General features: G+C 44.7%; 1 protein-coding gene across 27 annotated transcripts in view; it reads left to right on the forward strand.

Moving 5' to 3' along the window:
* MICAL3 (microtubule associated monooxygenase, calponin and LIM domain containing 3) overlaps positions 1-20,991 on the forward strand; it is a 2,019,125-nt gene that overhangs the window by 731,615 nt on the left and 1,266,519 nt on the right. For all 27 annotated transcript variants that reach the window (XR_013606836.1, XM_078673602.1, XM_078673604.1 and 24 more), the window contains 2 exons: positions 9,322-9,415; positions 9,970-10,117. Coding sequence is in view for 26 of the 27 variants with exons in the window: in XM_078673602.1 (XP_078529728.1) it covers positions 9,322-9,415; positions 9,970-10,117 (242 nt within the window). In the remaining variant the exon portion in view is untranslated. The remainder of the gene's footprint in view (positions 1-9,321; positions 9,416-9,969; positions 10,118-20,991) is intronic.

The raw sequence follows: 20,991 nt of genomic DNA on the forward strand, positions 1-20,991 counted from the left end.
AGAAGGAATAGTTTTACTTGTAACTCCAGTTCGCTTGTAGGGGTATTGCCGTGATAAGTCATAAGCAACCCTCCCTCCTCCTCGGTGGAATAGTCAGACATATTCATGACATAGAATAGGCATTCACTTCTCTACGCCTTCAAAAAGAACCTGAAGTAACTGCCGCTGGCTGTGCATCATGGGATGCTGGTGGTCTATGGAGATTCTTAAAGGCACAGCTTCTATTTTTAGACCTATAATTGCATCCTATGAGGCTACTCTGGCCAGCCCTTTCATCTATCATGAAAAAATTAGTTTTGTGAAGGGTAGTTTTCTCTGTGTGTTAAACTCTATAAAAATTGCAAAATATAAGTTTCCTGGCTATCTTTTTTCACTTCAAGATGAAGCAGTGGCCAGTGCAGCCTAGTTAGTTAGGCTGCATTATTATCTTTTCTCTCTCTTAAGTGTCTTTTCAGGCCTTCCTGAAGAAAGGCGAAAAATATCCACTTTAGAAGATGTATCTAAGGAAATGCTCCGGGGTCCTGGCATATGGGCGGGACTATTCAAGTGCTTATGACTTATCACAGAACTATCCCTACAAGAGAACGGGAGTTACAGGTAAGAAACTATAACTTCCTCTAGCCCTGATGCAGGATGAATTCAGGACCTAGAGTCTCACAGGCCTATCTGGAGATTCAAGCACAGATCTTGATCTTTTTTAACACTATGTTTGCGATTTTAAGGAGAACTATGGCGCCATCCTTGTCCCCTCCCCAAGGAGTTCCTTTAGTGCCCTTTTTCCCCTTTTGCAACATTTGTTCCCTACAGCATTGCCTTTGATTTCATCACCACCAATACTGCTGTTTGTGCCACAGGCACTTGCTCCTCCTTCCGCACCAATTACTGCGATCCCAAAGTCCATCTCCAAGGACAGGAATCCTCATCTGGAGCCTAAGGTAATGCCGCTAAGATCCAGGAGGGAGGCCCAGGTTCACCTAGGGGAGTAACAGAATAGAGAGCAGCAGGCATGTGCATCTTGTAGGTAGACACTACAGGTTTTTTTGTTTGTTGTTTTTTGCGGGATTCTGAAACTTTAAACAAACCAAGAATTGAAGACGATATGAAGCTATCCCACTATTTGCTCGGAACTCAAATGAATATCAGTCTGGGTAAGGCCAGTGGCATAGACACATCTTCGGCGTTAGAGATGCTGAATCCATTATGACCACTCTCACCAGAAGTGAGCTCATTCACCTCAGTGGTTGAGCAACAGCTGAGGTTTTTTAGCTGCCTCTTTCCTCCGTTGAGACCAAGACTAACTTATTCATAGTCTTTGACACAGGCAGCTGAACCTCTTTTACCATTTGATGAAACCATGCTAGACCCTGTTCTGACTGCCTGGAATAGACCATCATTTTCTCTGGTGGTTAGTTGGGTAATAGCCAGGCTCTATCGTCCTGCTGCAGATAACTCTAGCTTTCTCTCAACACATCTATCTCTTAATAGCTTGGCGCTTTGGACTTGATCATCCTGTCCTCTCCTAGAGCTTTCTCTATAGCTTCAGAAGACCTGGAATCAAAAAATCTGGAGGCTGTAGGTATGAAAGTTTTCTCCACAGGGAGTTTAACCTTGAAGTCGTTCAACATGTATGGCAAGTCTAGTTGTTACAAACCTTCCAGATCCTCTACAGGGACACTTCTCTGATATGATGCAGAGATTAGCAGATGGCTTGATGTCAAATCATCCAGTCAGGTTTCGAAACTGCCTTCGAAGGAAGGGTCATGGGTTTGTCAGTGACTTTCAGACAACATGCCTGGTTTAGGACGCTTGGTTTCTCCCCAAATGTCCAGTCCACTCTCATGGACCTACCTTTGGATGTTTCCAGGCTATTTGGGGGATAAGGCTGATTTTACCTTGGAGCATTTTTAAACCAGCAGGGTAACATCATGCACCTTAAGTCTTTGACCTTTCACCATGATTACTGTCAGTTTGAGGATTTGCATGTGAAACATTTTCGCCAATGCAAGCCACAGTAGCCCCAACCGCAATCCCAGAGTCTGCTTCTTAGGCATGGAAAGGCAGAGTCCGTGGAATCCAATAGGCCACCTCCTGCTCCACCGTGGAAGCCTCTCTAATTGACCTTTGTCTGTTCACAAGAGATCGGTTGTCCTCATTTCTACAAGTCTGGAAGGCCATACCTTCGGTCCAGCCGGTTCTTCAAAATGTAGAAAGTGACATGCCCTACCCATTCAGCAAGGTCTCTTCCCACATTCCACCTTGCTGTTCTTGTCCCCTTCCACATTTTACAACAGGTGACAGCCCTGCTATAAAAAACTGTGGTGGAATTGGTGCTGTAGCACAAAATTAAACTGTGATTCTTTTGTCTGCACATCCCCGTTCCCAAGAAAGATGGCAGACTTTACCCGATCCTAGACGTCAGGATCTTGAATCTCTTCTCAACAAGGCGCAATTCAAAATGCTGACCCTGGATCAGGTTCTTTTGACTCTGGAAGCAGGAGACTGAATGGTGTCCCTAGATTTGCAGGACGTGTATTTCTTTATACTGATCATGCAGTTGCAAAGGAGGTACTTGGGTTTTGTGGTGTGGTCCACACACTACCAATTGATAGTCCTGTGTTATGTGAAAGATTTACCAAGGGCCCAAACCCCCCTCATTTTCCCGGATTGGTAGAGAAGTGTTTGGTACGCAGACCTCCTGCTCTTTTGCCAGTGCCACATCTCCTGTCTTTCTCTCATACTGGACATGACAGCCATTCTCTCCTATAAAAGGAGATGATTCTGCACTCCAAACTCGTTCGAATAACTTTATTCGATTCAACAAGGGAATCACAAAAGTATACACAGATTCAAACCTCACTTAATTATACAAAAATACATGATTGATTAAAAATCCATAATTCATTTTACAATTTAAAATTACAAGAAGTTCAAAACAGTCAAGGCACATCTATAAAACTTTTCATAGAGTGCATTACAATCTTAAGTCCACACCATATTCTTAGCTAAACAGTTATCATTTTTATGAAGATTCATATTTGTTTCTAATGTCAAGAGACACTCGAATAAAGCTAAGCACAGCACTACAAATCTCTGGAGTTGACAAGGACAAAAGGTACTCATAGCCTTCTTTGTAGTAACGTGATCCAAGGCTTAACAGAACAGGCTTGATAAACCTGTTTCTTGCATCCTTGTACAATGCACAAAAAATAATAAGATGCAAAGTGCTTTGTGAGACCCTATTATTACAAGGGCAAGGGGGTAGCCTCTCACACCACCCCCCTTGTTTTGGGAAAGCAAAGAGATAATGTAAAGAATTTATTGGAAATCTTGTCAAGAAAAAACGCCATTGAGTGTGTGTATAAGTAGAACTGCTGATGCAGCTCGTACTTCCTATATACTGCGTTCTCACCATTTCTCAGAGTGCCTCGGCTGAAATAATAAGCTTTTTGGATAATTAACTTATAATCCTTACCAGCCATATCTGGACTTTAAACATTTGCCCTAACCCGATTATATTAAGTGTCCCTGACATAACGAAGCCACGGAATATTCATGGAAAGATCAAGTTTAAGGCAGTCATACAAGATTTCCTTTGTTAATTTTAACTCTTCTGACTGCCAAACTTTAGACCATAACAACAAAGGCGACAAATGAATAATGTCACACTCAAAAGCAATGCCCACCTCCCCATGACAGAAGTTATTAGAGGTACCTGGTGGGACACATAACAACCGTTTAAAAAATTTGTTTTCCATGACTTGTATTTTATCACATTTCTGAGTCCCCCATACACCTGCCCCGTATACGGCGGCAGAGAGACATTTAGCTTTATATAAAGTTATTAATTCTCTAATCGTTTTTTGCCCCAATTTGCTAGCGAAGCGAAACAGAGCCTTGACCAATTGTGTAACTTTTTGTACCCTGACTGATATTAAAGGGTCCCAGTTTAACTTTTTATTAAAAAGGTTGCCAAGATAGTTAAAATGGTCAACTTTTGCAATAATAGAGTCCCTTACCATGTACCTACGAGATTTTACACCTTTCGGGCCGCAGGTCATAGCAAACCATTTAGCAAAATTAACCTTGAGGTCTAAACTACCCATAAAGGCCTCAAAGGCAGCGAAGGTAGTCTGCATACCATTTAGAAGTAAGGGTCATTAGGACCGTGTCGTCTGCATAGGACAACATCGGTATCCTTTTACCATTTGCTTGGGGGAAGTCGGCTCCGCTATCAAGCAGAAATCTTTCTAACCGTTGGTGTACACCAGGAATAAGAATGGAGCCAGAATACAACCCTGGCGAACACCTTCGGTGGATGGAATTAGATTTGTCTTCTCACCTCCTGGATCATATCTAATTTTCACTGAGGTGGCAGCGTGGAGTCTACGAAGCAGGGTCACTAATGATTCTTCAAACTCCATGTTTTCCATCATTTGCCACAACTTACCCCTACATACAGTGTCAAAGGCACTGGACAAGTCCATGAAGGCCAAGTGAAAACAACTATGCTTGGCCCCCATGTACTTGCCCATAATTAATGGCAGATTGAGACACTGCTCAGTGATTCCCTTACCTTTCCTAAACCCGTACTGTGAGTCCACTATGAAACCTGCGGATTCTGCCCAAACTTCAAGGCGTGCTAATATCACTCTTCCCATCAATTTACACGAGGCATCTAGTAAGGATATCGGCCGGTGGCAGCAAGGGTCACCCTTATCGCCCTTTTAAAAAATCGGTACTACTACCGCCTCATGCCACGAGATTGGGATACGCCCCACCACAATTGCTCTAAAAAAAATTAATAGCAATGGTGCCCAGACCTCCGGGTTGTGTTTAAAGAGATCTAAAGGTACTGAATCCGGCCCGGGAGCCTTCAATGGAATGCCCATCCTCAAGGCAACCTCTATCTCCGACAAGGTAATAGAGAGGCTAAGTTCTTTAGCTGACATCAGATTAAAATCTCCAACCCCATCATCAGTAGCCAGCAGCACCTCGTTTGGGTTAAAGATTTTCCCATAGTGTAACACCCAGGTCTCCTCCGGAATGTTCACTAATATATTGCCCTTGTCCCCATTCTTTAAAAAAGGTTGGTTTATTATTTCCCAGAAAAGTCTACTGTCCCTCAATTCTGCCGCTTTTCCGAGATCTTCCCAGGCTATGGCCCTTAATTCCGATTTTCGCCTATCAATTGCGGCTCTATACTTTTTCCTAGATTTCCTGACAAGGTCGACGTCTCGGGGTACCTGATGTAAAGCCTTTTTTAAACTTGATTGTGCAGCAGAACACTCTCCATCGAACCATTTGGGTCCACTTACTATTTTCCCCCTCACAGTTTTTTGGAGGTGTGTAGCCACATTACCTAAGAGTTCTTCAAAATTTCTAATTATTACATCTGGTTCATTTGTTGGCGTCAGACAAGCTTCTATACCCGCCTTATTTTCCTTAAAAATATCCAACTCCAGTTGCCCCACATTTACCTTGTCCCACTTCAGAGCTACTCCCTGGTTCTGGCTATATATTATTGGTTGTTCCAGGGTTTGACTACTCCCAACTACGGGGTTAAAACTCACTATTAGGGGGTTGTGATCGCTGGCGGGATTTACATCGACCTGGAAATCCTTAATAAGATGGGCAAACCTGAGGGAGACCAGAGCAAAATCAATTGTACTCGTCGCGCCCCTTGATCCTTGAAAGGTGGGTATGTATACCCATAGGTCTAGAAAAACTGGGCATGTCCAGGAAACAGAGTTCATGCATCATGACAATGTTGTTTAGAGCATCCCCCTGTTTTGTATGAGTGAAGTGAGCCAATGGCTGATCACTTGAATCCAGCATGCCACAAGCTCTTGTCCCACTAAATTTACACAATACACAGTTAAAATCGCCTATCCATACAATAAAAAGGGAGAAATGCTTATTACTCACTTTAACAATCTTGTCCTGTAATTTCTCGATAACAGTGGTGGAATTTGCATCAAATATTTTATATTTGATATTTGATATTTATGGGAATTTGTATAGCGCGGCTATCGCTCCGGAAGGAGCATCTTGGCGCTGAGCATACAGAAGAGAGGAACGTAGTGATAAGAAGGATCATATAGCTGCTAGAACCGAGGTATCGGATAGCTGAAACACCCAGGTTTTCAGAAGTTTCCTGAAATGGCTCTCAGTTTCGACTAACCTGAGATTAACAGGGAGGCTGTTCCAGGCTCTGGAAGCTAGGAAAGAGAAAGTTTCCCCCCCCCTGGTTTTTAACTTGAATCTTGGAATTATGACAAGATTTGTTCCTGAGGATCTTAGGCAGCGTGTGGGATTGTAATGCATGGAACGCTTGATAAAGTAGAGGGGGCCTGTTTTTCTAGTGGCTTTAAAAACAGTGAGCAGAAGTTTAAACAAAATTCTTTTGTGGAGTGGTAACCAGTGAAGAGCGTTAAGGGCTGCTGAGGCAGAAGACCCTCTGGGGAGTTTAAGCACGAGTCTAGCCGCGGCGTGTTGAACACTTTGTAGTTTCCTGAGGGTAGACTTCTTCACTCCTGCCATTAGTCCATTGCAATAGTCAAGTCGGGAAAGAATTAAAGCAACCGCGACTGATTTTCTGGCTGCAATGGGGAGAAAGTCAAAGAATTTCTTCAGTGATCTAATAAGGCTAAAACTTCATCCTGCAGTAATGCGGACGTGATCATCGAAGGTAAGGGATGCGTCAAATTGAACGCCAAGATTACGTGCCGAGGAGACAGCGCTCGGAGGGGCTTCAGAATTTTAGGCCACCAGTCTTTTGGGCAAAAGGACATATCTTTCCCTAGGGGTATTATTTCAGTCTTAGCGCTGTTGCATCTAAGATGATTTTTGTTCAGCCATAAGAAGACCTCAGAAAGACAGTTCTGGAATCTAAGGTCTGCGTCCGTACATTTTTTGTCAATGGTGACGACAAGCTGAGTGTCATCAGCGTACGATGTGACGAGGATTCCGTGAGATTCTATCACTGCAAGGAGGGGGGCCATGTAAATGTTAAAAAAGAGAGGACTAAGTATGGACCCCTGGGGGACTCCTGATGTGATTGATCTTTCGCTGGATAGGTAAGGGCCTAGTGATATCGTTTGGGATCTGTTGGACAGGAACGAAGTTATCCATGTCAACACTGTGTTTGCCACACCAATCTCGCGCATTCTATTAATGAGAATGGCGTGCGAGATGGTGTCGAACGTTGCTGTGAGGTCGAGCAGGATGAGTACAACCTGTCTCCCCTCATCCTGCAAGAACTTAATAGAGTCCGATAATTCTATCAAGGCAGTTTCGGTGGAGTGGCCGGGGCGAAACCCTGATTGTTGTGGGTGCAGAATATGGTTGTTCTCTACAAAGGTTTTTAACTCCCCATAAACTAATTGCTCCGTGATTTTACCTAGAGCAGGTAATAAAGAAATCGGACGCATATTAGTAAGGTCAGTAGGGGGTTTGTTCTGCTTCTTCATTAGGGGCTTTATAATGGCCTTTTTCCAGTCATCGGGTACAATACCTGAGCCAAGAGATTCATTAATGATGGCATTAATTGTGGGATTTACAGCCTCGATAAGGTGGTGAAGAATGCTAGGAGGGCATGAGTCCGTAGGAGCTCCCGATTTACAGGCCAGGATTGCCTTCTGAGTTTGTTGGAGGGAGACTGGTGAGAAGCTGCCCAGGGTGAATGGATTTATAACGGCTTCATGGGTAGTGATTAGAGGTTGGGGGAAATCCTTCTGAATGTTGGCAATTTTATCTATGAAAAAATCGGCGATTTGATTGCATAGGGTTTGGGATGGGGGAATTTCAGGTAGGAGAGCTTTGGGATGGGTAAAGGACTTGACTATGGAGAAGACGGTTTGTTGTTTTTGTTGGGCTTCATCTATAGCTTTGGTGAAGTATTCCTTTTTGGCCGCTTTGATGCTGTAAATATATTGTAATACCAGTTTATTAGGAGCAGCGGTACTGGAAATAGAGCCTTAATCATAAGAATTTGATACCAAACTCGAAAGCATACTTCTTCATGCCTAAGGATTGAGCAGAGTCACCACCTTTCCAGCTGGCACTGGAGATGGTAGGAGTTATGCTCTCTGCTTGATGGGACTCCACCAAAACAGTGTACTATGGAAGGTGGAACAGTGCTTGTCTTTTGGTTTGCTGAGAATACTGTGGACCCTTTGAAGGCCGGGTTATTGGACAGCCTCAGATTTACACACACTAGCTCTGCGTAGCTGTGTTGTAGGAACTGTCAAAGGATATGTGGTAGCCTTGTCAGCATTTTTGTGTCCCAACCAACACTGTTTACGGCTCGGATTGTGTTACACTTTCTGAAGCGCTTCACAAACATGTACCTTCCCACTCCTTTTGTCATGCCGCATTTTGTTTTGATGTTTTTAATGGGATTTCCGTTTGAGCCCCTTCATAGTGGTCAACAAACTATTGACTTTCGGAATGTTTTTTTTGCAATTGATTTCGTGACAAGCATCAGTGAATTGCAAGCCCTGAACTTATGTCCTTTCTTTTGTTTCTTTCTCAACAAGTTCTTTGAAACCAGAGCTGCTTTCCTAGCCAAGATGGTCAAGGAGGTCACGCTTACATCTTGCATCAGTCCATTACCCTAACTTCTTTTCAGGCTCCCCCATATCCCACTGAGGAGGAGGAAAGGTCACATAGGCTGGATTTAGAAATAGGCACATAGTAAGAAGGGTAAAGCCACCAAGAAAAGAACTTCATTAAGGTAGAGTATTTTATGAATCAAGATGTGCTATGCGTGCACACATACAGTGTGAGTACACTCTCTCCCCCCCTCCCAGATCTGCATGCTTGTTAATCTTTTTGAAGGCAGAAGAACCTGCAGATAGCAGTGTCCTTAAGAAGATGGGTACTCTTTTCTACCTGGCGATTTCTCACTTATCTCACCCTCTTCCCCATCTTGAAGAATGGTTGTCGGCCATGTTGAATTTCTGCTCTGTGTCCTTAGAGAATTGATGTTTTTCTTTTCGCTACTTTGGTGAGAAACAATGAATGGGCAGCTGGCAGGCTGCCAGTATAGGTGCTGTGTCTTCAGTGACGTCACAACAGTGTTGCTTCTAGCACCAATCTGTAGTTAGCCTCTTCTGTCATTATGGGAGAGCTTTGAAAAATGACCAGATCCAGTCTGGCACCTGCAATATTCCAAAGTTGAGGAATCTGCAGATAGATAATTGCATCCACCAAACAAATCGTTACCAAAGGTTTTGATATGTGAATTGTTGGGATGCATCAAGAAAGACATTGTTTAAACCTATTATAAACTCCTGTTTAATTAGTTTTGCTTGGTTTCAGGTGCGCCACTTGTATAATACCAATGAACTGAAAGACTTTCAGGTTGAGATGGAGAATCTAGTAAATTCAAGAACCCCCAGACTGGGGCGTAATGGTGAGTATTTTTTTTACAAACCGTTTTTACGGCACTTCTAATGTTAATGCATCATTAATTAATTGCTCATGTTGATAGGAAAACTGTACTTTTTTCATAACACAACAACCTTTTGTTTGATTTGTGCAATGAATGACCCACTAGTCAATGTGTCTGGTGCTTACTTATCACTATTGAGCACATTTCCATATCGTATTGGTAAATTTTGTGAAAGGAGGCCATTATATGCATAGTGTGAACCATGCCTTGTGCCTCAGTCAATGGCAGCATGTGAAATCTGCTTCACCTGTTGTAGCTCTATCATATCATTGACTACTGGATCACAAGAGAAGATTAGTCGGCCAGTTGACAAAAATAGTGAAGTCTCCTGGGTAAATGCGCTTCAGCTGCCTTTGACAGATTTTACTACTTTGGGTGCTGTATGAGCATGAGTGCTTTAATGGTGGGAGAAATCCTTTAGCTTTAGAATAAAGAGTTGAATGATTTTCTAAGTTTACAAACCCAATTATTTCTTTTCTCAGTGTATGAAGCCCTTTCTGTTTGTTTTTTTCTAGAATCTGTTGCCCGTTCCAGTAAGTTGCTGGGCTGGTGTCAAAAATTGACAGAAGGGTACGCGGGTGTAAATGTGACTGACCTCACCATGTCATGGAAGAGTGGCTTGGCACTGTGTGCAATCGTTCACAAATGCCGCCCTGACCTCATGTAAGTCATATGTTCTCATCTGTCTTTTATTGTCTTAAACCTCCACACAAAAATTTGATTTGATACCCTATGGCAGGTACAAAGCAAACTATCTTGTGTTGAAATTCTTGATAATGCACTAGGTCATCATTTCCATAACCCTGTTGTACCATTTTACCAGCAGTTAACCCTTTGATGTGCAGTGGTAGACGCCACCATCTCTTCCAGCTGGCATCATGCCGTCAGTTACGTTCACTACAGGACCCTACTTACATTGATCACTTACGTGCCCAGGACCTGGGAGCCAGACACTTCTACAATTTTTTTATTAGCAATTTCAATTACTAAGACATTTTTAGTAGTCCTATATAACTAATATGACCAATGGAATTCAGCCTTGTCAGTGTTTGTCAGGGCCACTGGAATTATGTAATTGTGCGGCTGTGGCAATTTGTGCATAATTATAGATTTGCAACATTTGCAACATAATCCATCATCTGCAGATTTCAACAAAAAATTATTTTGTTTCTAGCTCAAGCGGTTCAAAAATTACTAAAAATACAGCAGCATGTGTTACTGCGTAGTGGAAGGCCCTTTGCAAAGGTGGACTGGACACCTTTCTGTTGCTTATTGCCAGATTTGGAAATTTACCCCTTCGGTGCTGAGGAAGGCCCCCGTCCGTCACGCGTGTGGGCGTGTGCTATTGACGGCCGGGTGTAGAAAAGTCAGCCCATAACGCACCGGATGCCCAGGCTGCTGGTGCAGGGCGACTCTTAATTCCCATCTCGAATAATTACCAAATAAAGAGACGGGCGCTGAAGGCAGGAAAACAAGAACAGAGTTTATTACTCATGAGGAGAGCATGTCATTTGGGACACTCGCATAGTGTCTTCGGGAGGTGCTCTAACAAGTTTCTCTGAGGCGTCGCCTTTTATACACAGGTTCGTGGCACACAGGCATCCTTTTATTACAATCCATACATTGTGTAGTATGAAGGTATTCCAACACGTGGCTACAGTAGGGGCCCTTATCCTTCATGCAATAGGAGGGGGCTGTCACGCAGCTGAGTGTTCTGCTGATTCCATTGGAATGTGTGTGCCTGATCGAATCTCAGGGGGTGGGGTGGCCATGATCAATAGTGGCTTCTTTCAAGAGAGACGAGTGCATACAGTAGTGGGCAATAAACTGTATCCTCGGGCTAAGGGATGACCAGCGGTCCGTGCAAACAATTAGGTTCAGAAGAAGAGGTCATCAAAGGAGAGATATTCATGAAAGAAAAGGTCAGTGTGGAAAATCGAGCGTAGAGAAAGGGTTTATCCAAAGAGGGGTATTCATGAAAGGAAAGGAGGTGTTGGTCAGGCGCGGGGTGTGATCCCTAGAGACAGTCATGCGGGAGGGGAGGTGCTCATGACTTGTACATGTGAGAGCGGGGGCGGTCAGGGTGCATGGGGGAAGCTTGCAGGGTCAGGGAAGTGTGACGACGATCGATCGTGAACAAGGAGACCATGATACCTAAAATGGCTGTCGTGTACGTGTGTGCATGGGTCTATGCTAGCGGGATGACACAGTCAGTGTTTTAGCCATCACCAACAACCCCATGGGCACTCTGACAATAACCATCAATGACCACCTACGAACTTGGAAAGAGAAGGGTCTTTTGAATGACGACGAGTACCTATACCTCAAAGTACTCAAACCCACATACCCGTGGCTCTACACTCTACCCAAAATCCACAAGGATCTACCTTTTCCTCCTGGAAGGCCAATTGTCTCGGGTATTGGAGGTCCCACCGAGAGACTTGCAGAGTACGTGGACATGTTTCTCAACCCACTGGTGAAGAACCTGCCCTCCTTCATACAGGACTCAAAACACATACTTAGTGTTCTGGGTGACCTAGAATGGCAACCCAACACCATATTAGTCACCATGGATGTAGTCGCACTTTATACCAGCATAAATCCAACTTTGGGTATAAAAGCAATTACCCAAATTCTGTCAAAACGACCGGCGTCTCTTTGGGCGCACACAGAAATGCTGATCTCCATGATGAATCTCATCCTGGACAACAATTTTTTCATTTTTCACAAAAAATGGTACCAGCAAAAACGCGGAGTGGCTATGGGTTCAAAATTTTCCCCATCTTTTGCTAATCTGTTTATGGGTGCCTTCGAGGATGACCAGATTTGGGGCCCGAAAGGCACTATATACACTGATTCAATCTTGTTTTGGGGTCGCTATATAGACGACTGTATTCTACTATGGACAGGGACAGAGGAACTTCTGAATGACTTTTTTGAACATCTCAATCACAACGACTGGGAAATCAAGTTCACAATGAAATCAAGTAAAACAAACATAGAGTTCCTGGACCTTGAGTTCTATGTAGAGAAAGACAATCTACACAGTAAATTATACAGAAAACCGACAGCTTGTAACGCTATCCTAAGAGCAGACAGCTTTCATCCTCACCACCAAATCAAATCAATTCCCTTTGGAGAATACCTCCGTGCCAAGAGGAATTGCAGTGACAATAAGAATCTTGAGATAACCATACAAGATATGGAAAGCAGATTTGAGAAAAGAGGATACCCCAGAGGCATCCTCACTCAGGCCAAGAACAAACTCCACAAAATCAAAAGACCAGACACGCTGAAACCAAAAACTCAACCATTAGCAAAAGACTCTACAGTGAGATTGATTACTGAATTCAACGCAATGCATCACTCACTGAGACATAGCATGACGAAACATTGGGGTCTGCTTAAAGATGATTCGACCTTGGAAGCTATAATACCTACAACCCCTCAAATCACCTTTCGAAAAGGGAGAACACTTAGAAACAGACTGAGTCCAAGGCCTACCTAAAGGAACAATAAACGAAACTCTTTCGTACCAACAACGGATTACATCCTGAACTTCTTTCCCTATTTTGTCTGAAAAATGATTACCGACAATTGAGCTACTTGTATGAGTTGGATGTTGTTCTAATTTTTCCCTCATACTGAGCGAATTGACAGTGTTGTTACCATACACCTTAATTACACTTCTGTACAAGTGCAGGGGCATTGTGGTTTTCTTCTTGTTCTAGTATGTACCAAGCTTGGTCCATAGTGGAGCGGTTGTGAGGTTTTACCGTTCGCCCCATTGCCTGTATCAACTATTGAATACCTTTGTTTCAAACTGTAACTTTACGGACACTCTGGTCGTGCGCCTTGTAATTCTGGAATACCCAAAAAAAAACCTTAGTTGCCAGTACTATGCTAGCGGGATGACACAGTCAGTGTTTTAGCGATCTCCGTTCTGCTTACAACAAGGGGTACAGTGAACACAAAATGAACGCCGCTTATGTACATACACATTGCCATTTTCAACAGTCGCTGCTTTTTTACATAAGCAAGTTCAGTTTCTACATAGTTAATGCGATAGGCAGAATGCACTACATGTTAATTTACATTTGTTGGGTTCTTCATACAATCCTAGAGATCGGCATAATATTTTAGTCGGAGTCAAGAAAAGAGGTTCCGAAACATTACAGCATCAAGTTCAGACTTTTTCTCCGATGACATTAATTAAGAGTAATCTGATACCTTCGGGTCTTATCAGTACTTTGGAAAGCTAGATACATGGGTGACCGGTGAAACATTTTTGTAAGCAATAAAAATTGAGGGAGGAATGTAATTCGATGTAAACAACTAGTCAAGGGGTGGGTAGAAAGTTCAGGAAGGGGGGGGTCTTAGTGAAAATGTATTTTTCAACGACGAGCCACCACTGGTAGACTCTGGTAGTCCGTTTTCTTTTCGTTGGCGCTTTTGAGCACCGGCGGTGGAGCTATAAGTCTAGCTCGGAATCATCCTTACGCGTTGCAGGGTGCGATCAGTCCTCTGCTGTTAGATCGCAGTCCTGTTTCCTAACTCATTTTCTTAGGGGTGCCTCATGCTCCATAGTCAAAAGTTTATATGAAAGAGTTTGTTGAATAATCGAGGGAAGAGAGGGCGGAGTGGGGCCAGATCTTCGAACACACCGAGACCAAGGGAGCAAAGGACAATGAGCAGGCAGGCCCATCAGTCGGACTCAAAAGGGGACGGGGACTTCAGGCACGAGTGGGTCAGCAAGTCGAGGGCTTCAAGGTAGCCCTTCATTCTTTCATCTGCCGAGTTTGAGAGTTGTGCCTCGTCCCGCGTCTCGTTGCTCTGCGGCTCCACCTTTGGTTGCGGTCGCATGTGCTTCATGATCTGTGGCCAGGCTGTGCGTCACGTCCAGCTCCTCTCCTCCGGTTATTATATCTTTAAATGAGTAGAAAACAAGTTTTTAGAAAAACTGGCAGGAGAAGACATTTATACATCTCAATTCCGTCCCCAATCCTATGTAGGTGGGGGATAAGTTCATCGGTCACAGTCAGAAGTCGTCATTTATGGAGTCTGTAGGAGTGCATTGCTATGAAATTCATAACCTTGTTCGGCGCTCATTCGTGACGTACGTGGAGAGAAATTGGACCTTTATACACAGTGTATTATATCAAACTCAAAGTCGAGTCCTTATGTAGAGACTCACCCTTCCCTTTTAACCCAAGCATCGACAATCTTACATCTCCCTTCGGGGTCGGCTAACTCTTGTAAGTGGGGCGTTATCGTCATGAAGAAGGGGGAGGGGGTGGACGTAAAACATGCTCTTCTTGGGGAGTGAACGTTAATCAAGGTCATCAATTTCGCTTTCGAGGGTAGATGACATGAAGCTGGGGTTAATCGGGGGAAACGGGGACGCTTTGGACAGGGAGCTGGGGTCGATCGGGAGAAGTGGGGTACTCTGGACATTCGTACTCAAGGGCAGAGGAGCGAAGTAATTTGTGCATTGGGAATTGCATTTTTAGCGAACTGAGAAACAGAAGGCCATTGACGTTATAGTCCCCCCATAGAAGGCCAGATTAGGGGACATCCGTCGTCTTACCTATCCTTTCCTTCATTACCAACTCGGGTTCTATCGCTTTACAGGAAAGGGGAGGTAGTAATATGGCGAGTCACAATCGTTTAGTTCCGGTCAATTTTTCCAAACACCTTTGTGTTCGAGGAGGCCCAATTAGGTGTTGTGCCGGGAGGGGCACAACGTTACCATACAAGGAAGGAGGGAACAGGGGGGCTTTAGAGAGTGAGAGAGAGTGAGAGAGAGTGAGAGAGAGTGAGAGAGAGTGAGAGAGAGTGAGAGAGCGAGAGAGCGAGAGAGTGAGAGAGCGAGAGAGTGAGAGAGCGAGAGAGTGAGAGAGCGAGAGAGCGAGAGAGAGAGAGAGAGAGAGAGAGAGAGAGAGAGACCGCACGCACTCTAAGTGGTTCATTCAGTACACGTGTGACACGGAGAGAGAAAGAGAGAGAGAGAGAGACCACACTCTAAGTGGTTCATTCAGTACACGTGTGACATGGAGAGAGAAAGAGAGCGGGAGAGAGAGAGAGAGAGAGTGAGACGTGTACAATAATGGACCATTCAGTGCGCGCACAACATAGAACAACGGGGGTTAAGTAATACGGAAACACAAACGGAGGGATGACGTAGATCCATACATCACGTACACACAAACTCAGACGGGGAAGACAGTACATGAATTATACACAAAAATCCAAGACAAAACATAAAACAGTTATTGGCCAAAATTATCCTTTTCTGTATGCTGTGCATCCTTGTCATCCTAAGCTCTTTTGTTTACCTTTTTCTTCTCTTTTATTTGTCGGCTGCCCTTACTGGTGGCTTTGATTGTACACACTTACGCCGTTGGCAATTGGTCATGAACTGACCTGGTCGGGCTAATGCTCACGGCGGTATTTTCGAGTCATTTCAGCAAATGTGTTTCCAGGCTGAGACAACAGTTGGTGTCAATTGGAGAACAATGGGGCAGCTTTTAGTTACTTGTCTATGAGGATGCGAAAAGGAGGTAGTAGGTCTTTAAGTGTCGGCAATATCCCTAGTCCTCCCGTCGGAGGGTACTTGTGTAATCCTTACCTCAGAATTTTCCTTAAACTTTCCCTATTTAGTTAAGTGTGGAGGGTTTAATCATGTGTGCACATTAGTTTAGGTTGTATTATTCGGAGTGCGTGGGCACCATAATCGAACGCCTTTTTCCCGTCTCTTTGTCCGTTAGATCACCATTTTCTTTTTTCGTATTTTTAACCGATGTTCCAAAGTGACCTGCAGAAAAGAGGGAAAAAGAAGGGGGCGGGGGCAGCTTTCAAGAATACATCAGCGCGCATAAACCCGAAAAGGCTTTTACTTACTACATACGCGGTCTATCTCCCCGGAACGCAGTTCTTGCCAATTCGGCATTTAAGCCCAGATGAACCTTTTAGTGTGCGAGAGATGATTATCGGAAGCCGGTGGATAGCATAGGTCACCCAAGTGTGGTATTACGGATCATATGTAGGAAGGCCAGATGGCACTCCGTTTGAGCGACTTAGGGGCATCTTAGCACAATTTTCTGATACAGGTAGCATATAAAGTATAGGCTGAATTCCAGGGTCTTTTAGCGGTTGCTTTAAGCTGTACAAAAATGTGCAAAGTACATACAACAAAAACCTGTACCATTCATTTTTGGCAGTATCTCTGCGTACTATACTTTTTAATCCTTAAACAGTGGTCATTTATTCGAAACGTACTAATTCACACGTGACAACTACGTTTGTTTTTTCCCAAAAATCTTTTAATAAGAATGTCGGTGCATAAATACGGGCCTACAACCTCGTGGGCCGGCCACGGAGCAGGCTGGAACTGTCATATGTGGGGATACTTATTAGCAGAAAACTTTAATGGAGTCGGTGGTCGTTTATTTCATAATCTAAAAGTGCGACAAGTGCAACAAAATCATGTCAAGACTTCAGTGTGAGCGAGTGTCATAAGTGTTGGGCTTCCAATTTTCAATAATCATGATGCGTCAAACTTAACAACAATTCATTGTCCGAATGTTCAATTAATACCCATCTGATGTCATTTTACCGTCTGAACACATAACCAGTACCCATCCAATATCAATTCTTTGTCCGAACATATAACCCGTACCCATCTCATATCAATTCATTGTCCGAGCTGACAGTATACATCCTATATCAATCCATTGTCCGAACTCATAATCAGTACACATCCTATATCAATCTATATGTTTAAAAAAACTTCATACATATCCTATGACATCAAGGCTGAGCAATCGGGGTACAATTAAGGAGTTGAGAGTTTCGTTTGCATCGGCGCCATTTTGGGTGCAGTCAGGCAGAACCAGGCATAGTCTAAATCTCTACTAACTCGTGGTTGGCCCAGAGCTTCCTTTGGCAGTCCAAAAGTTCCGTTAAAGGGTAAAAGAAAGGATCGGTGGTCTGAACCATCAGTCAAAAGGGGAGGGAGGCAACAATCTTTTTCTACCGGGTCATACTGTGTTTTCACCGGAACTGATCCGAACTGTAGTCTGCAGGATTCTAGTCATTCAAACTGAGGCTGGCGACAGCATGGGAGCGCCGACGTCCTGCGGCTACATTTCCGTCGTTCCGAGGGCAATCATGGCAGTCATTCCCCATCGGGGATATCTGCGGGGGTCGGGGACTCCCGCGGCTCCTCTAGAATCTTCAAGGTCGTGGAGAACTATGATGGTGGAGTCAACAGGTGACCGGGCCATTCCTTCCTGCTGGGCCCGCTCTTGTAAAGTAGACCGCCATTTTGAGAGTTCGGCAGCTACCGGCGATCGCAGGGTCAAATGAGCGGACGGGCTCCACCCTGCCGGGCGAGGCGTTGCAGCATCGTTACAGTGGAAGAACCCTTTCCCGGGCGCCTGGAGCGCTGAGGGTGCAGCTGGGAAGCCTCCACCTGGGGAGGCGGGAGAGGCTTGTTCGCACCGTCTCTCCCTCCCAGCGCACCCCACGGCGTCTCGCTCGACATTTGTTATGGCCGGACCAGGCGATGAGGACGAGGGGGGGGGTCGGAGGCATGTGCAAGACATCCCCCCCCCCCAGTGTTGTCGCTGCCATTATGGAAGAAAAAGGAAAGAAGTGGCGCCTGAGTGGCCTCTCCACTCCCAGGCCCTCCATGGATGCTGGTCCAGACTGGGAGAGAGAGGGGAGGGTCGAGGACATAGACATTCCCCCCCTGCAACTCTCCAGGGTTGTCGTAGCAGTCCCCTTGGCCGGGTCCCTTCGGCCTCGGCCTCTCCTCCGGCTACACCCTATGTGATGATCTCCGGCCGACGGTTGGCAGCAGGACCCGCCCTATATGTGTTGCTTCCGGCTGGGCGTAGCCGCAACCCTGTTGCACTTTGGAAGTTTCCAGAATGGGGGCGGATGTCTGTTGCTTTGTATCTTTCTCAGGTTGCCGTTATTGGGCGCGGCAGGCGGTGGGACAGACATGTTTGGGGCAGTGAGGGGCGATGAAGCCTCGTTGCCTTGTGGCCGTCGCAATGTCACGCTTGGTTTCTCTTACTGTTTTCAGGTTTCTTATTACGGGCTTATTTCTAACGTTTCTTGCTTCTAGGACACTAATAGGTTTTATCATTAAGTATTGTTATTGTTTCCTTGTTCGTTTATTTAATAAAAAGTTCATCAGTGGCCTACTGATTTCGTTTTCCTATTCCTTTCTTTCCAGGTTGTTTCATGCTAAAGTTTCTGTTAACAGGATACAGTGATCACTTCGTTATTTATTGCATATGTCCTTTTCACTAGGGGTGCTCTCTGGTCGGGCCAGATGACCTACCTCTAGTAAATGGTCCGGGTGAAACTGGCGTATCAATCAGTGGGGAGTAGATAGGCATGACAGATTTCAACGGGGGACAAAGGTCCGCATTATCTACCCTTTCACTATTTGCAAAGATTTTCCTACGTTTATTTGCAAACAGGGAATACCTCCAAAAAGAACCAATTCCCAAACAGTCAATGTTTGGGCAAACAATCAATCAATGAGGAACGAAATAGGCACGACGTGTTAAAGGTTTGCGTTACCTACCCTTCACTATGTGCAAAGGGAGAGAGAATATTCTTATTGTTCCCCGTTTGCAGGCAGAGAAGATCCTTAAGAGAACCAACTTCGAACAATTCAATGCTCGATTCAAACAATCAATCAATGGGGAGAAAAATAGGTATGACGGATTACAATGGGGACAAAAGTCTGCATTACCTATCCTTCACTATCTGCAAAGACTAAACAGAGTATGGCGACTCTGTGCTTGTTTGCAAATAGAGAATCTCTCAGAGACAGTCAATAAAGTGAGTAATACTAGTATTTTCAAACAATCAATCAATCAATTTCGCAATTTGTCGTGTGTCACGACCTTACCCGGACCGGACCATGTGGACAGTTCTTCGCCTTCCTTTTTCCAGCGCCCGATCGTTCTTTCTCCATGTTTTTACCGCAGCATTCCTGTGGGATTCCAGTCAGGACAATAGGTCACTTGAGAGAGGTCCGTTCGGAATCGGTGAAGTTCATTCAATCGGCAGCCGGACGAGGGCCCTCTCAAGGCAGGTATACTCCAATCATTTAGATGTTCACCCCATCGTCTGGACCTCTCTTACCGGACCTTATGTCGCTGATGGACCCCGCGTTGGGACGCCAATTGTAGAAAAGTCAGCCCATAACGCACCGGATGCCCAGGCTGCTGGTGCAGGGCGACTCTTAATTCCCATCTCGAATAATTACCAAATAAAGAGACGGGCGCTGAAGGCAGGAAACAAGAACAGAGTTTATTACTCATGAGGAGAGCATGTCATTTGGGACACTCGCATAGTGTCTTCGGGAGGTGCTCTAACAAGTTTCTCTGAGGCTTCGCCTTTTATACACAGGTTCGTGGCTCACAGGCATCCTTTTATTACAATCAATACATTGTGTAGTATGAAGGTATTCCAACACGTGGCTACAGTAGGGGCCCTTATCCTTCATGCAATAGGAGGGGGCTGTCACGCAGCTGAGTGTTCTGCTGATTCCATTGGAATGTGTGTGCCTGATCGAATCTCAGGGGGTGGGGTGGCCATGATCAATAGTGGCTTCTTTCAAGAGAGACGAGTGCATACAGTAGTGGGCAATAAACTGTATCCTCGGGCTAAGGGATGACCAGCGGTCCGTGCAAACAATTAGGTTCAGAAGAAGAGGTCATCAAAGGAGAGATATTCATGAAAGAAAAGGTCAGTGTGGAAAATCGAGCGTAGAGAAAGGGTTTATCCAAAGAGGGGTATTCATGAAAGGAAAGGAGGTGTTGGTCAGGCGCGGGGTGTGATCCCTAGAGACAGAGTCATGCGGGAGGGGAGGTGCTCATGACTTGTACATGTGAGAGCGGGGGCGGTCAGGGTGCCTGGGGGAAGCTTGCAGGGTCAGGGAAGTGTGACGACGATCGATCGTGAACAAGGAGACCATGATACCTAAAATGGCTGTCGTGTACGTGTGTGCATGGGTCTATGCTAGCGGGATGACAGTCAGTGTTTTAGCGATCTCCGTTCTGCTTACAACAAGGGGTACAGTGAACACAAAATGAACGCCGCTTATGTACATACACATTGCCATTTTCAACACGGGGGCCATCCGAACTCCACCCACTCTCTATTTCGCCCGCACAGTGCGAAAATGCGGCCAGCGCTCATGGGGTTAAACTGGTACTAATGAGGTGCACTTAATGCCCAGCCAATGTTAACAAGTGTAAAAAGTACAAAATAATGAAGTAATCCTATTACAAAAAGTGCTGCATTATACTGCATAAATTGCCTTTTCTTGTCGCATTTTTTACTCAACCTTGTCGCAAAATTTGGCCCTCTTATGCCGCATAATTCCCGTGGCCCTGGTTATTACTAGCAGTTCCTTTTGGTCATTGATGCATCATGCAGAGACCTCTGTTTTACCTTCTGTATTGTATGGATAAGGCCTATTGTAACTTCCGTGTCAACACATAATTGGT

Source organism: Lissotriton helveticus, chromosome 1_1 (assembly GCF_964261635.1).
Source record: "Lissotriton helveticus chromosome 1_1, aLisHel1.1, whole genome shotgun sequence".
Taxonomy (NCBI): domain Eukaryota; kingdom Metazoa; phylum Chordata; class Amphibia; order Caudata; family Salamandridae; genus Lissotriton; species Lissotriton helveticus.